Here is a 16,260-nt window from a genome sequence, read left to right on the forward strand (position 1 = left end):
CGGGAAGCAGAACATGCGTGAGACCCTGCCCTGGTGCCACACCTGAGCAACGCCACTGAGCCCCCACTCCCACTCCCACTCCCGTCTGCACATGCAGTTACCTTGGGTGGGCACTTGGCCACTTAGGGAACCCACATCCCATGCTGGAGTAGCTGGGTTCCAGTCCCAGCTGGCTCCTGCCTCCAGTTTCTTGCTGATGCAGACCCTGGGAGGTAGTGGTAACAGCTAAGTGACTGGGTCCCTGCTGCCCATCTGAGAGACCTGGACTAAGTTTCCAGTTCCTGGCACTAACCTCAGCCCAGCACGGGCCATTGCAAGCCTCTGAGGAGTGAATTGGCAGACGGGGAGCACACTGCCTCTCAAATAAATATGAAAAAAATTGGGGTCCAGCACTGCAGCATAATGAGCTAAGCCACTGCCTGCAATGCCAGCATCCCACATGGGCGCTTGTTCAAGTCTTGGCCATCCACTTCCGATCCAGCCCCCATGCTAATGTGCTGGAGAAAGCAATGGAGGATGGCCCAAGTTCTTGGACCCCTTCACCCACATGGGAGACCTGGAAGAAGCTTCTGGATCCTGTTTTCAGCCTGGCCCAGCCCCAGCTGTGGAGGCCAGTTAGGGCGTGAGCCAACAGATGGAAGATCTAACTCTGCCTTTCAAATAAATAAAAATGAATACTTTGAAAAGGAAAAAAGTTTTCAAGAAAGAATAGGTCGTTTCAGCCCAACCTACAGGGAAGACTGCTCAGCAAGAAAGGTACCAAGACTGAATGCAGACTCCATTCTCAGGGCCTTTTTGAAGGAGGACCAAAGTCCTAACAAAGAATGGTGTGTGACTGTCTTTGTTACACTAACAAAATAAGCAATGTTCAAGGCCACACACAACAACCTCCTCTTGTGTTCTGTTCCTGGTGTGTCACAGGACCAGGCAGTGTGAATTTAGGATTCCAGGAAGTGTCAGTTAGGATCCCAGGATCCCCAGTGCTGTGCTCTCAAATTAAGAAGTCGACCTAAACAAAAGCAAGACGGGGCTGGTGCTTTGGTGTAGCAGATAAAGCCTGCAGTGCCAGCATCAAATATGGGTGCCGCATCAAGTCCCGGCTGCTCCACTTCCAACCCAGCTCTCTGCTATGGCCTGGGAAAGCAGTACAAGATGGACCAAGACCTTGGGCCCCTGCACCTGCGTGGGAGACCCGGAAGAAGCTCCTGGATCCTGGCTTCAGATCAGCACAGCTCTGGCTGTTGCAGCCATTTGGGGAGTGAACCAGTGGACGGAAGACTTCTCTCTGCCTTTCAAATAAATAAATCTTTAAAAAGGCAAGAAGAGACACTGCAGCCCTCGGAAGGAATCAGCTGTTGGCCTTGGGAAGCAGTTCTCAGTCCTTACTGGCATTTGTCTTTGACACAAACCAAAGCAACAGGGGCAGGTGCTGTGGCACAGCAGGTTAATGCCCTGGCCTGAAGCACCGGCATCCCATATGGGCGCCGGTTTGAGAACCGGCTGTTCCTCTTCTGATCCAGCTCTCTGCTATGGCCTGGGAAAGCAGTAGAAGATGGCCCAAGTCCTTGCGCCGCTGCACCCACGTGGGAGACCCAGAGGAAGCTCCTGGCTCCTGGCTTCAGATTGGCACAGCTCCGGCCACTGCGGCCAACTGGCGAGTGAACCATCGGATGGAACACCTCTCTCTCTCTCTTTTTCTCTGCCTCTCCTCTCTTTGTGTAACTGACTTTCAAGTAAATACATCTTTTTAAAAAATGCTATTAAAACAAAAACAAAGCAACATAGAGCTGACAGCTGACAACACCAAAGGGCAAAAAATTATGTCACATGCTTCTAAGGACCAGGCAGGACACTGGCTACCTGCAGGGAGACCAGGAGCTGAGACCAAAGCCCCCCGCAGGGAAGGCTGAACACAGCTCTCCTAGTTCAGTGGGGAATCTGCCTTCCTCCTGCCATGATAGATACCCACTCCGACCAACCACCTCCCCCATGTAAGCACCTTCTGTGGTTCCCGCAGCTTCCATGGCCCCACCAAGGCAAGACTGCTCTCCCCAAAGCTGCCAGGCAGAAACGGGTCTCAACTTTCTCTGGGGCTCCACTCAGCTCTCTTTTTCTGCCTTTGGGAACAGTGACTCCAGTACTTGATCAGCCAGTGGAAGAATGGATTCCTTGGATGTGTGTGAGCCAATCCCAGAGAGCCAGCCTCCAGAAGGCAGGGCTCGGGCTGACGCTCAGCACCACAGAGGCACTCCTACACGCTACAGGGTTCCTTCCTGCCCAGATGAACTCAGCCTCTAGATGACAAAAGTCTCTTGTTGTTTAATAAACAAAGAATTGTTTCTGACTTACTGAAAATAAGGTTGAAGAAAACTCAGAAAGCAGTGTGTGACTACTACAGCCTGGCAGCTGACCACCATGGAAGACGGCGGCCATTGTTGAGTAGAATCTGGCTCCCTGGCTCATGCAGTCATGGGCTGATGGCAATTACAGGGTGAGGGCTTGATCCACTCACAGCATCTGAAGGCAGAGCCTTGGAAAGTGCTCAGACTGGGTTAGGCTGCGAAGTGGGGCCCTGATGACTGACACCATGGTGGCTCTCTAGGACAAGACCACACAGACATGTGGGTGGGGTGGGGGGTGGCAGGAGATGAGCACGTTCCCTCTCACTCTTTCTGCTCACCCCATCACCATCCCTCCACGTGTATTCTGCCATCCACTGTCTTCAGACAACAGACTAATGGGGCCACCCAACCTTGGACTGTGAATCTCTGAAACCATGAGCCAAAATAATCCTTGTTCTTCTACACGTGACTCCTCTCACATACTTTAGTCATAGAGATTAATACAAGGTAATTGATAAATAGAAACCTAAGTATAGTTCAGAGTGTATCAGATCCATGAATAGACAAGACCAGGGTGGAATCAGTTCCACTAACAGAGGCTTGGATTACCCTAGTGATATTTTATTTAAAAAAAAAAAAAAAAAAAAAAAACCATGATCAGTTCATGCTGAGACCAGCTGTTCGCCGCTGAACCATGAGGTTTCTGTACCTAACACAATCTTTGCTAGAGAGTATAAAATAAGAACGACAAGGCCGACTGACCCCCAGCTCCGTCCTCTTCCTCCTGAGCACGTCTGTCCACTACCCTGCAGCAGCAGTGGCCACCTGATTCTGAACCATGATACACGAGCAGAGGGGAGGTGCACCCGGGGACGCCACGTTACAGTAACTCGGCTCCAACCACGCAGGAGGAGACGACCACCTAAGGACTGAGGCAACCAGACTCCCGCTGGCCTTGAGAACAGCCCAGCTGGCTGAGCGCAGCTGTCCCCTAGGATGAGGAAGACACACAGCCCACCTCACAGAATCCACTGCGGCACAGGACGAGTCAGCAGTCACACATGCTCTCAGGACTGGAGTTCACGCACCCTCCTAGCTGCTCGTGCAGGTGAGGAAACAGACGCACTTACTCCACCGCTTTCCTGTAGACTCCGATGGCCTGGTCCAGGTCTCCCTCCAGCAAATGGACCTTCCCCAGCATCATGTAAGTCAGGTCGTGCCTGTGCAGCTGCAGGGCGCTGAGCAGCTGCTCCTGCGCCTGACACGTGTGAGGGGAGAAGAGAACCCGGTCACTGTGATGAAAGGACAGCAGCTCCTGCTCACTACTGCAGGCCCCCCGCTTCAGCAGAGGGACCCCACTGCACACGGACCAAAGGCACAGCTTCCCACCAATATGATGACAAACGGAAAACAGAACTCACTGGCAAGTAGTCACTGAGTGCCGGCTATACTATCATCAACAGAATACAGAGCCCACATCCCCGCGGGTACCTGATTCAATCAGCATTTGCATGAACGAGTTTGCTGTATTTGCTTAGCCTAACTCTCCTCCTCAGGAGAGTTCCAAGCAAATACCAAGTCCTCCTCTCCTCTGGTTCAGAGTAATTCTGAGGACAGAAATGCACCTGCTTAAATTATTCTCCCAAAGGAGTCTGAACCAAATATATAAAACTGTAAATCCATCCAGGAAACCTAAGGAGCCCACTAAATATACATTTTTTAATTTATTTTTTCTCTCTCTCATAAGAGAAAAAGCTACTCTTACACCTCAGTGATGTGCATTTGTTTTCATACCCATGACAGATTAGGTTACCCTAGTTTACAAACAAACAAAATAAACATCATTGAGTAGGTATAAACCAATTCAGACTCTCAGCCTTGGTGGCAGTGGAGAGAAGAGAATCAAACTTCACAACTGCTACATGGAGGCTTTGAAGGAAACTCTACCTGAATCATCAAAAAAATTTACTTATTTGAAAGGCAGAGTTACAGAGAGAGAAAGAAAGATCTTCCACCTGGTTCACTCCCCAGATGGCCTCAATAGCCAGAGCTGGGCCAATCCAAAGCCAGGAGCTTCTTCCAGGTCTCCCATGTGGGAACAAGGGGCCCGAGGACTTGGGCCATCTTCCACACTGCCTTCCCAGTCACTTTAGCAGGGAGCTGGATCAAACCTGGACCAGCCGGTACTGGAATCAGCACCCATATGGAATTCTAGAATTGCAGGCGGGGGCTTTACACACTACCACATGCCACCACAACACCGGCCTAAGATATTTCTTCTATATCTGAGTTAAGGTAAGCTCAAATTTCATTCCCTAAGAGCCTTACAGCTTTTGGGAGCTGGTACTGTGGCATGGCAGGTGAAGCCACCGCCTACAGGCCAGTATTCCATATGGGCACCAGTTCCAGTCCCAGCTGCTCCTCTTCTGATCCAGCTCTCTGCTATGGCCTGGAAGGCAGCAGAAGATGGCCCAAGTCCTTGGGCCCCTGCATTCCACGCTGGAGACTGGGAAAAAGTTCCTGGCTCCTGACTTCAGACTGGCCCAGCTCCAGCCATTGCAGCCATTTAGGGAGTGAACCAGGGAATGGAAGACTTCTCTCTCTCTCTCTGCCTCTGCTTCTGTGTAACTCTGCCTTTCAATTAAATAAAATCTTTTTTTTTTTAATTTATTTTAAAAAAGCCTTACAGCCTAGAACTTAATCACATCGAATTACCAATTCTCGACATGAAAATAATTGAAAATATTCTCAGAAATCAAAATCCAATCCACTTAAAATTCAGGACTCATTTTCAGTGACCTGGAAACTAATATCAGTTGCTGTCACAGCGGCTCACATCAGGGTCTACTTTTTGATATTTATGTTTTATTAAACATTTGTTTCTATGCCGGAAAGTTAGAGAAAAAGAAAAAAGCAATTAGACTGCCATTCCCTCAGAATATTTCTAGTATTTTCCATTTTCTTATTAAAGGCAGGAAAAAAAATATGGATGACAAAAAACAGGAATTAAAGTGGGGATAAATGTATAAGGCACTTTTAATTTTAACTTCCAAGAATCTCTGCAAGCACTGGGAATCAGACAGAAGCAGCGCTTGCTGCAAGTGCGCCTCCTGAAACCCCGGGCAGGACCGCTGCGGTCGGTTACCTTGCTGAACTGCTTCAGGCACATGTAGCAGACACCCAGGTTATGGCAGATCTCCTGTGCGAAACAAAGGGCAGGCACCTCAGGCATGATGCTACCGCAAGTGTCAAGTAAAACAACAGGCATCCCGAGGTTGTCAGCGCTCAGCAAATTCAGACTTGAAAACTGGACAACAGTCAGCTTTACTGGAGTTCATGTATTTCTACAAAATTAATCCTTCATATAGTAAATTTACAGACTACAAGAGATACAAGCAGAATAAACAGGTGATTTTGCTGGGTCTATGTGGTATTCGGGTACGTACCCAGCCCACCTCCACACATTCTTCTCTAAGAGTTGCCCCTGTGCTTCCTCCCAGTTGTACCCTAATCAATCTCTCTCTGACGACATTTGGACACCTGAGCCCATCAGGCCCCTTTCCTAGGAAGCTGGAATTGAATTTCATGGGTGATGCGCCCTGGAAGAACCACGGCGCCCGCGAGGCCACAATGATGGACTTGGAGCCAGTCTACAAGTCCAGAGCAGAGGTTCGAAGTCTATGGCCAGTGGGCCAAACTGGCTCCCTGCTCTTTTCTGTAATTAAGTTTTATTTGAATACAGACAGGAACACTTGTTTTCTTACAGCTCTTTTGCCAGTGAAACTGCAGTGGTAAGTAGTCACAACAGAGTCCAGAGGAAAATGCAAGGCTTAAAGTGTATAATCCCGGGGCTGGTGCTGTGGCATAGAGGGTAAAGCCACTGCCTGCAGTGCCAGCATCCCATACGGGTGCAGGTTCAAGTCCCGGCTGCTCCTCTTCCGATCCAGTTCTCTGCTATGGCCTGGGAAAGCAGTAGAAGAGGGCCCAAGTCCTTGGGCCCCTGCACCTGCATGGAAGACCAGGAAGAAGCTCCTAACTCGGGTGCAGCTCCGGCCATTGCGGCCATCTGGGGAGTGAACAGTGGATGAAAGACCTCTCTCTCTTTCTCTCTCTGCCTCTCCTTTTTTAGTCTGTGTAACTGACTTTCAAGTAAATAAATAAGTCCTTTAAAAAAAAAATCTATACTCCTTGCCCTTTACAAGGTCTGCCAACCTCTGGTTTACATCCCGTATGGGCACCAGTTCGAGTCCCAGCTGCTCTACTTCTGATCCAGCTCCCTGCTACTGGCCATGAAAAGCCATTAGTTTTCAGGCCCCTGCACCCATGTGAAGACCCAGAAGCAGCTCCTGGCTCCTGGCTCTGGATCAGCCTAGCTCTGGCCATTGCAGCCATATGGGTAGTGAACCAGTGGAAAGAAGACCTTTCTCTCTGTCTCTCCCTCTCTCTAACTTCACTTCTCAAATTAATAAATCTTTAAAAAAAAAAAAAAAAAAGGCACTGGGACTTGAGCTCATCAGACCTGTCTCCAAAACAGGTGTACTTCCCACTGCTTCACCTCACCCTAGGAACGCACGCACAGGAGCAGTGGGAGACACGCAGCCCTGCTTGTCCTCTCAATGTCCTGCAGGCTAATAGACCTTTAAATACATTCTAAAATTTATTTTTTTGAGCTCAGCGCCACGGCTCACTAGGCTAATCCTCCACCTGTGGCACTGGCACACTGGGTTCTAGTCCCGGTTGGGGCGCCAGATTCTGTCCCAGTTGCTCTCTGCTGTGGCCAGGGAGTGCAGTGGAGGATGGCCCAAGTGCTTGGGCCTTGCACCCCATGGGAGACCAGGAGAAGCACCTGGCTCCTGGCTTTGGATCGGTGCAGCGCCAGCCGTAGTGGCCATTGGAGGGTGAACCAACGGCAAAGGAAGACCTTTCTCTCTGTCTCTCTTTCTCACTGTCCACTCTGCCTGTCAAAAAAAAAATTTTTTTTTTTTTTCTGAGAGGCAGAGACAGAGCTCTCCCACCCGCAGATGACTTGCCACAAAAGTCTCTGCCAGCTGGAGCTGGGCCAGGTAGAAGCTGGGCGCCAGGGACGTAAGCAGGCTCCCATCTAAGTGGGAGGGACCCAGTTTCCTGCTGCTTCCCAGGATGTGCACTAGCAGAAAGCTGGAGTCAGGAGCAGAGCTGGGACTGGAACCCAGACACTGACAGCAAAGGAAATTTGCAAAGGAAAACAGAACAAATCAGTGAAATCCTGGGTTCAGACAGGTGACCCACAACTCCTCACATGCAGCAGCCTCTGAGAGGCGGGATTTGCGTCTGACTGGTTCTCATCGCCTTCTCCCAAGCCTGCCCGACGTCCTTCCTGTACCTCCTGCTCCACATGACTGTCCCTCATCCACAAGCCCGACTCTCAGCCCCAGGGCACAGACGGTGGCTGGCACACACCAGACATGCAGTTGTTCACAGCAGCTACGTGAGGAACGACATGAATCTATCCACAGCTTCACTTGGGCCTTTTGCTAGAAAACAGTCTAGCATATTCAAACAACTCCGTCTCAGAATTGCAGAGGAAATGGACAAACGGAACACCTGTCAAACGGAACAGTGCAGCTCACGGAGGAAAGCCCTACTGTCTGGGCCTTCACACCCAGAAGGCAGAGCACCTCAAGAATCACCAAGTACTTGAAAACCAACAGCATGAAAACAAGAACCAGAATGAAGAGGGGAAGAAAAAGATCATTCTGGGAAGAACAGAACTCCAAGAATCAGAGACGGTGATGACCACAGAGAACAGGCAAAGTTCCTGGAAATTAAAAATAGAATCACTGAAATAAAAAAATATTAGACAGAATGTAAGTGGCTAAAAACAAACACAGTGACCTGGAAGATGGGCTGAAGGACTGCCCTGACTATACAGTACAAGGACGGGGGTAGAACACTAGAGACGCAGGAGAGCAGGCTCGGAGCGCTCCCACGGGGGCGGGAACAGCGTGGCACAGGCCACAGGCGACCTGTTACTGCCCACCCCTCCTAACAGAACCCCAGTTTTACCTATAGTAGCGACATGTTCACATTAAAAACTACATTTTCCAGCCTCTCCCACAGAAGGGGTATCTGGACAAAAATGAAAGTCTACTGGGGAATTCTGGGAAAGGTGTGCTTCCCTGATACTGGCTCAGTCCTCTTCTTGATTGCTTCTTTCTGCAGGCCTGGGGTGCAGATGTGACTCAAGAGCTGCAGCAGTCATCTTGTAACCACCAGGAAAAGTCTTCACTGTGGCAACCTAGGTCCACTAAGTCAACAGGGACACTTACTCACCTAGACTTCGTGTTCCATGAGGAAGAAAATAAACCCCTAACTTGGTGTCGCGTTTTTCACATAAACGCCAACTGATTCAGAGACACAGATAATGAAATAACTTCTTAAAGGAAATTTCCCTGACCCAAAGAAAGACAAGAGTCTTCAGAGAGATGGAGGCAGCAGGCACGGGAGGCGGCCACAGAACACAACAGATGCGCAGTGTGACATTTTGGAACCCCAGTGATAAAAAGCAATCTCGGGGGCCGGTGCTGTGGCATACTGGGTAAATCTACCGCCTGCAGTACTGGCATTCCATAAGGGCACCGGTTCAAGTCCCGGCTGCTCCACTTCAGTCCAGCTCTCTGCTATAGCCTGGGAAAGCAGTAGAAGATGGCCCAAGTGCTTGGGCCCCTGCACCCATGTGAGAGACCTGGAAGAAGCTCCTGGCTCCTGGCTTCAGATTGGCACAGCTCTGGTCATTGTGGCCATCTGGGGCGTGAACCAACAGATGGAAGACCTCGCTCTCTCTCTCTCTCCCTCACTCTGCCTCTCAGTAACTCTGCCTTTCAAATGAACAAATAAATCTAAAAAAAAAAAAAAAAGTAAAAATCTCCTAAGCTTCTGGAGAAGAAAAGATTTATCAGTAAGAATCAGACTGGTAAGAGACTACAATAGAAACAGAAAACACTGACTTCCAGGAAGTCCAGCAGCGAGGTCTCGAAAGCTAGCAGCACATCTGATTTCGGATCCCACACCTGGCCTGATCATCAGTCACACAGAGCGCATTTAAGAATCCAGTCCTACCAATAAAGGGCATGTTGATGGGTAAGAAAAAACCCAAGTTCCCTACTCACCCAGTCTTTCTGGTTGAGTCTCGCTGCTTCATTATAGACTTCAGCGGCAGCTTTATGTCTTCCTAAAAGAAACCTGTGGAAGACACATTATCCACACGGATGTCCTCGAGACGCTTACCACACTAACCGCACTGCTTTTGCTGTGGGAGCCAGCCATGAAGGTCTGCACTGGCAGCTGCTGCAGGCCTTGGCACTCTACACAGTCTCAGTAAAAGCTTCCTAGAACCATCTTCAACAATGTTCAACAGACGCAGACCGTGAAACAAGCCAGTGAGCCAGCCCGTTAAGCAATGGCTGCCTTCACTGATCCGCATCAGCCGTTAGGGACTTGTTCTTACTCCCGAGCCTAAGTCTCTGTTCCTTGACAGTGGATCCTGAGGTTGGGAGAAACAGGAAGACTGGGCTCCATGCAAGAGCAATGCAGCTATGAAAGGCAGAGCAGGTTAAGAAAATGGACACGGGAACCCCTGGGCCTTCCCTGCTGGGAAAGGGGGTGCCCGACCGCTTAGAGAGGAGTCAGAGGCCACTCACGTCCAGGAAACTTCAGGGCAGTTACTCAACAAATACTAAAAACCTACCACATGTCAAGTGCTGTGTCAGAGAAAACTCCCGTGGGCTGCCAATATGACAGAGGACTAAGGGCACAAGACGTCACTATTTCCATGATAAAGGGTTCTGCCATCAAACCAGAATGTAGTGTTTGGAAAATATTTAGTTTCTTAATACTATTTAACTGATTTTCTGAAATTTCAGAATTCATCTGCTGTTCAAAATGAATCGCATTACACCCATTTCACCACCTTCCCCCCGGGCATCAGACCGTGCTGGCGAGTGCAGCTGGTGCTGCTCTGTGACACTCACAAGGACCTGGCCACTTGCTTGAGGTTGTCAACACTCTGAGGGCTGAGGATAGCACAGGTCTGAAAGAGTTCCAGGGATTCTTGGATCTTCCCTTCTAGGCGAAGTATCAGTGCTGCCGAGCAAGAGAAAACAGAGAAAATAAAACCATGTTCTGGCCAGAAAGAAACCTGGCATCAGAAAAAATGGAGAAAAGGAAGTGGGAAACCACACCAAACAAATCTTTCAGATAACTCTTTTTTTTTGTGAAAGCAGAGAAACAGAGATCTCCCATCTGCAGGTTTACTGCCCAATGCCTACAGTAACAGCTGAGTCTGGGCCGGGCCAAAGCCAGGAGCCAAATACTCAATCTGGGTCTCGGATGTGAGTGACAGGGACCCAACGACGGAGCCACCATCTGCTGCCTCCCAGTCTTGCACTGGCAGGAAGCTGGAACCAGAAGCAGGGATGAGTGCCGCCGGCAACACTGGCATCCTGTATGGGGCCAGTTCAAGTTCCAGCTGCTCCACTTGAGATCCAGCTCATTGCTAATGTGCCTGAGTAGCAGCAGAGGATGGCCCAAGTCCTTAGGCCCCTGCATCCACGTGGGAGGCCTGGAAGAAGCTCCCAGCTCCTAGCTTCAGCCCAACCCATCCTCCCTCACCTTTGCAGCCATTTGGGGAGTGAACTAGCAGATGGAAGATCTATCTCTGTTTCTCCCTCTCTATCTAACTCTGCCTTTCAAATAAATAAATCAATCTAAAAAGAAACAGAATCAGATACAGAGCTGAGACTCAAATCCCAAGCACTCCAATATGGGATGTGGGTATCCAAAGCACTGTCTTAATTGCTACATCAAACACACATCCAGATACTTGTTTTTCTTTTTTTAAATATTTTATTTTTTTATTTGAGAGGTAGAGTTATAGACAGTGAGAGGGAGAAAACAGAGAGAAAGGTCTTCCTTCTGCTGGTTCACTCCCCAAACAGCCACAACGGCCAGAGCTGCGCCGATCCGAAGCCAGAAGCCAGGAACTTATTCCTAGTCTCCTATGTGGGTGCAGGGGCCCAAGCACTTGGGCCATCTTCTACTGCTTTCCCGGGCCACAGCAGAGAGCTGGATTGGAAGAGGAGCAGCCAGGACTAGAACCGGCACCCATATAAGATGCCGGCGTCACAGGCGGAGGATTAACCTACTGTGCTATCGTGCCTGCCCCAGATACGCTTTCAATACAATCAGATATGACTTCAGACGGACTGGAAACCGTAAGCAAAACCCCTGATAGGCTGAAATGTTTTCAGTAACATAGTTCAAGCCTTCCTTGCATCTACTACAAAGCTAACAGGTTCCTTTGCGAATTATCACATAAAGTCTTCACAATAAGGAATCTTTCTGGGCTTCCCCACGAGGTGCTTGACTTCCCCCTGACAGGACACCCAAATGGGGCAAGTAGAATCAATATCCAAGTCCACCAAGAAGATTCTGGCAAAGAACTCAGCAGAAGGCAAGACCCTGGTTTTCAGTACAGCAACCAATCAGAACAAACAGTTTCTCTCAGACCTAGGTTTCCACGAGAATTTAACAGGCTCTGAAAGACTGGACTGTGGGGCCGGCATTATGGCATAGTGGGTAAGGCCACCGCCTGCAGTACCAGCATCCCACATGGGCACCAGGTTGAATCCCAGCTGCTCCACTTCAGATCCAGCTCTCTTCTATGGCCTGGAAAAGCAGCAGAAGATGCCCAAGTCCTTAGGGCCCTGCACCTGTGTGGGAGACCCAGAGGAAGCTCCTGGCTCCCAGCTTCGGATCGGCACAGCTCCAGCCATTGCAGTCAATTGGGGAGTGAACCAGCAGATGGAAGACCTCTCTCTCTCTCTCTCTCTGCCTCTCCTCTCTGTGTGTAACTCTGTCTTCCAAATAAATCTCTTTTTTTTTTTATTTTTAAAATTTATTTTCTTTTTTGACAGGCAGAGTTAGACAGTGAGAGAGAGAGAGACAGAAAGGTCTTCCTTCTGCTGGTTCACTCCCCTAATGGCCGCTACAGCCAGCGCTGCACTGATCTGAAGCCAGGAGCCGGGTGCCTCCTCCCGGTCTCCCATGCAGGTGCAGGGCCCAAGCACTTGGGCCATCCTCCGCTGCCCCCCTGGGCCACAGCAGAGAGCTGGACTGGAAGAGGAGCAACCGGAACAGAATCCAGCACCCCAACTGGGACTAGAACTCCGGGGTACCAGCGCTGCAGGTGGAGGATTAGCCAAGTGAGCCACGGTGCTGGCCCCAAATAAATCTTTAAAAAAAAAAAAAAAAAAAAAAGACCCCCATGTCCTACACTAGAGTGCCTAGGTTCCAGTCCCAGCCTCTGAACCCAGTTTCTCAGTAAAGCAGACCCTGGGAGAGAGTGGTAATGCCCAAGTACCTTGCCTCCCACATGGTAGACCTAGACTGATTTCCAAGATCCCGGCTTTAGGTCATTGCAACCTTCTTTGTTGTGGGCATTTGGGAAGTGAACCAACAGACGACAGTTCTTTCTCTTTGCCTCTCAAATAAACTTAAAAAAAAATTTAGAGATTTATTTATTTGAAAGGCAGAGTATACAGAGAGAGAGACAAAGAATCTTCCAGCAGCTGTTTCACTGTTTCACTCCCCAAATGGCTGCAATGGCCAGGGCTGGGCCACACTGAAGCAGGAGCTCCTTCGGGGTCTCCCACCAGGATGCAGGGGCTCAAGGACCTGGCCTACCATCTGCTGCTTTATGCCAGCCCCAATAAAAATTTTTAAATGCACTTGTTTATTTAAAAAATATGTGTGCAGATTTCAGAAAAAGAGATCATACTAAATAAGATCTTTGTGGAACATTTACTTGAATTTAAATATTTCACAAGTTGTTGACTCTCCCTTGAACCTGCTAGAGAAGTGCACTTCTCTAGCAATAGGAGAAACCGTGTCTTACCTTGAACGTAGACAGCATATTCACACAAGCCCTGGGTCTCTTGAAGCTGCTCTCTGATAACAGCCTGAAAGAGGAAGGAAAATGTCTAAGAAAAGGCAGACAAGCAAAGCAGGTGCTTGGCCTAGAGACTAAGAGGTTATCAGACACCCACGTGGTGTATCAGAGTGCCTCGGCTTGAGAGTTAGCTTTGCTTCCAATCCCAGCTCCCTGGTAATGCTCACCTTGGAGACAGCAGTCAATGGCTCAAGCAGTTGGGTCCCTGACACCCACATAGGAGACCCAGACTGAGTTTCAGCTCCTGGCTTCCGCTTGGCACAGCCCCAGCTGTTGTGGGCATCTGGGGAACATACCAGTGGATAGGAAATCTCTGTCCAACTCTTTGTCTTTCAAATAAATTAAACACATAAATAATATGTTTAAAAAAAAGAAAACACTGGGGCCAGCACTGTGGCCTAGCAGGTTAAGCTTCTACCTGCAGTGCCGGCATCCCATGTGGGCACCAGTTCAAGTTCTGGCTGCTTCTCTTCCAATCCAGCTCTCTGCCTATGGCCTGGGGAAGCAGTGGAAGATGGCCCAAGTCCTCGGGCCCCTGCACCCAAATGGGAGACCAGAGAGAAGCTCCTGGCTCCTGGCTTCGGATTGGCCTAGGTCTGGCCATTGTGGCCATTTGGAGAGTGAACCAACAGATGTAAGACCTTTCTCTCTGTCTGTAGCTCTCTCAAATAAATAAAAATCTAAAAGAAAAAAAAAGTAACTTAAAAACCAGTAAGGGGGCCGGCACTGTGGCTCAATAGGCTAATTCTCCACCTACGGCGCCAGCACACCGGGTTCTAGTGCCGGTCGGGGTGCCAGATTCTGTCCCGGTTGCCCCTCTTCCAGGCCAGCTCTCTGCTGTGGCACGGGAAGAAGGCAGTGGAGAATGGCCCAAGTCCTTGGGCCCTGCAACCCATGGGAGACCAGGAGAGACACCTGGCTCCTGGCTTTGGATCAGCACGGTGCGCCAGCCGCAGCGGCCACTGGAGGGTGAACTAATGGAAAAGGAAGACCTTTCTCCCTGTCTCTCTCTCTCTCACTGTCCACTCTGCCTGTCAAAAAAATAAAAAAATAAACAGTAAGGATATTAAAAAAAAAAGAAAATACAGATATGGATAAGGGGCATTTATAAGAAATCTAGGATATTAGAATATACTAATAAAGAGTTCATTCAGATTTTTTTTTTTTTTTTTTTTTGACAGGCAGAGTGGACAGTGAGAGAGAGAGACAGAGAGAAAGGTCTTCCTTTGCCGTTAGTTCACCCTCCAATGGCCGCCGCGGCCGGCGCACCGCGCTGATCCAATGGCAGGAGCCAGGAGCCAGGCACTTCTTCCTGCTCTCCCATGCAGGTGCAGGTGGCCAAGCACTTGAGCCATCCTCCACTGCCCTCCCGGGCCACAGCAGAGAGCTGGCCTGGAAGAGGGGCAACCGGGACAGAATCCGGCGTCCCGACCGGGACTAGAACCCGGTGTGCCGGCACCGCTAGGCGGAGGATTAGCCTAGTGAGCCGTGGCGCCGGCCTCATTCAGATTTTTTTTAAAAATTTCATTTATTTTAGGGGGCTGGTGCCATGGCTCACTTTGTTAATCTTCCGCCTGCGGCGCTGGCATCCCTTATGGGCACCTGGTTCTAGTCCCGGTAGCTCCTCTTCCAGTCCAGCTCTCTGCTGTGGCCTGGAAAAGCAGTAGAAGATGGCCCAAATCCTTGGGCCCCTGCACCCGCGTGGGAGACCTGGAAGAAGCTCCTGGTTCCTGCCTTCGGATCAGCGCAACTCCAGCCATTGTGGCCATCTGAGCAGTGAACCAGCGGATGGAAGACCTCTCTTTCTCTCTCTGCCTCTAACTCTGCCTTTCAAATAATTAAATAAATCTTAAAACAAAAAAGAGAGAGAGAGAGAGAGATGGTCAAAGAAGGATCTCCAGCCTTGATGAGTATCCATTTCAGTGCTGTGGCACAGCGCCAACATCTCATGTGGGCAGCGGTTTGAGTCCCAGCTGCTCCATTTCTGATCTAGCTCCCTGCTAATAACTAGGGAAGCAGCAGAAGATGACCCAAGTGCCTGGGGCCCTGCACCCACGTGGGAGACCCAGATGAAGCTCCTGGCTCCCGGCTCTGGATAGTCCCAGCTCTGGCCATGGCAGCCTGCTGGGGAGTGAACCAGACAATGGAAGGTCTCATCTGTGACTGCCTTTCAAATAAATAAATAATCCTTTATAAAAAGTGGCCCTGCTGGGTGAATGATGTGACTCCTCTGTGAGACAGGAAGTGGCAGAAGGTATACAGAGGACAGCAGATAAATTCAGCCACAGAGAAGTTGGACTTGAAATGCTTCTGGGGCATTCAGTGGGTATCAGACTAGTCGAGATCAGGAAGTACGGTGGAGGGTGGGGCAGAAAGGGGGGTGGAAGGACAGGACCTAACAACATCCCCAACTGTTAAGAAATAAGCAGAGGAGGAGAAGTCAAAGAATCTGAGAAGTGGTCAAAAAAGGAAAAGGGAAACAAATAAAAGGTCCTATCACAGAAGGAAGAGGAGAACGCAAAACTCCTACTGGCACTAACCATCACTGCTGTGGGCACTGCCACAGTATAAACGCCACAGCGTGTAAATTAAAAACCACAACCTTAGAAGCAGCACAAAAGTGAATGCTAAAAAAGACAGCACCAGGGACATATTCTGCATGTTAATGCTTTGCCCATCTGCTAGCAATGTTACCAAAGAGATAAACAGAGAAAGGGAAATACAAATGATTTTAAATGCACAAATGGCAACTGCCTGCACTGGCAGAGAATTATGAAATAAAACTTAATGAAATAGCATGTTTCACCTGACAGAAGATTAAAGAAAAAGAAGACGACAGACACTTGTCTCCACCAGGAAACCAAGAAGTCCTGGAGTGGCTGGCCTTTCAGCCTGGCCGTGACACAAGAGGACCCACGGCACACACAGGAC

General features: G+C 49.5%; 1 protein-coding gene across 17 annotated transcripts in view; it reads right to left on the reverse strand.

Moving 5' to 3' along the window:
• The window catches only part of BBS4 (Bardet-Biedl syndrome 4), a 52,640-nt gene that overhangs the window by 7,787 nt on the left and 28,593 nt on the right, over positions 1–16,260 (reverse strand). For 10 of the 17 annotated variants that reach the window (XR_016218460.1, XR_016218459.1, XR_016218462.1 and 7 more), the window contains 5 exons: positions 13,276–13,339; positions 10,352–10,463; positions 9,491–9,563; positions 5,488–5,541; positions 3,473–3,600 (listed from right to left, as the gene is read on the reverse strand). Coding sequence is in view for 11 of the 17 variants with exons in the window: in XM_051822314.3 (XP_051678274.1) it covers positions 3,473–3,600; positions 5,488–5,541; positions 9,491–9,563; positions 10,352–10,463; positions 13,276–13,339 (431 nt within the window). In the remaining 6 variants the exon portion in view is untranslated. Of the gene's footprint in view, positions 1–101; positions 3,601–5,487; positions 5,542–9,490; positions 9,564–10,351; positions 10,464–13,275; positions 13,340–13,496; positions 13,613–16,260 lie in introns of those variants that run through there. The other 7 variants (XR_016218463.1, XM_089310919.1, XM_089310917.1 and 4 more) reach the window with 4 other exon arrangements.

The sequence above is a fragment of the Oryctolagus cuniculus genome, chromosome 12 (genome assembly GCF_051225735.1).
Source record: "Oryctolagus cuniculus isolate XC-2025 breed Fujian yellow rabbit chromosome 12, ASM5122573v1, whole genome shotgun sequence".
NCBI classification, from domain to species: Eukaryota; Metazoa; Chordata; class Mammalia; order Lagomorpha; family Leporidae; genus Oryctolagus; species Oryctolagus cuniculus.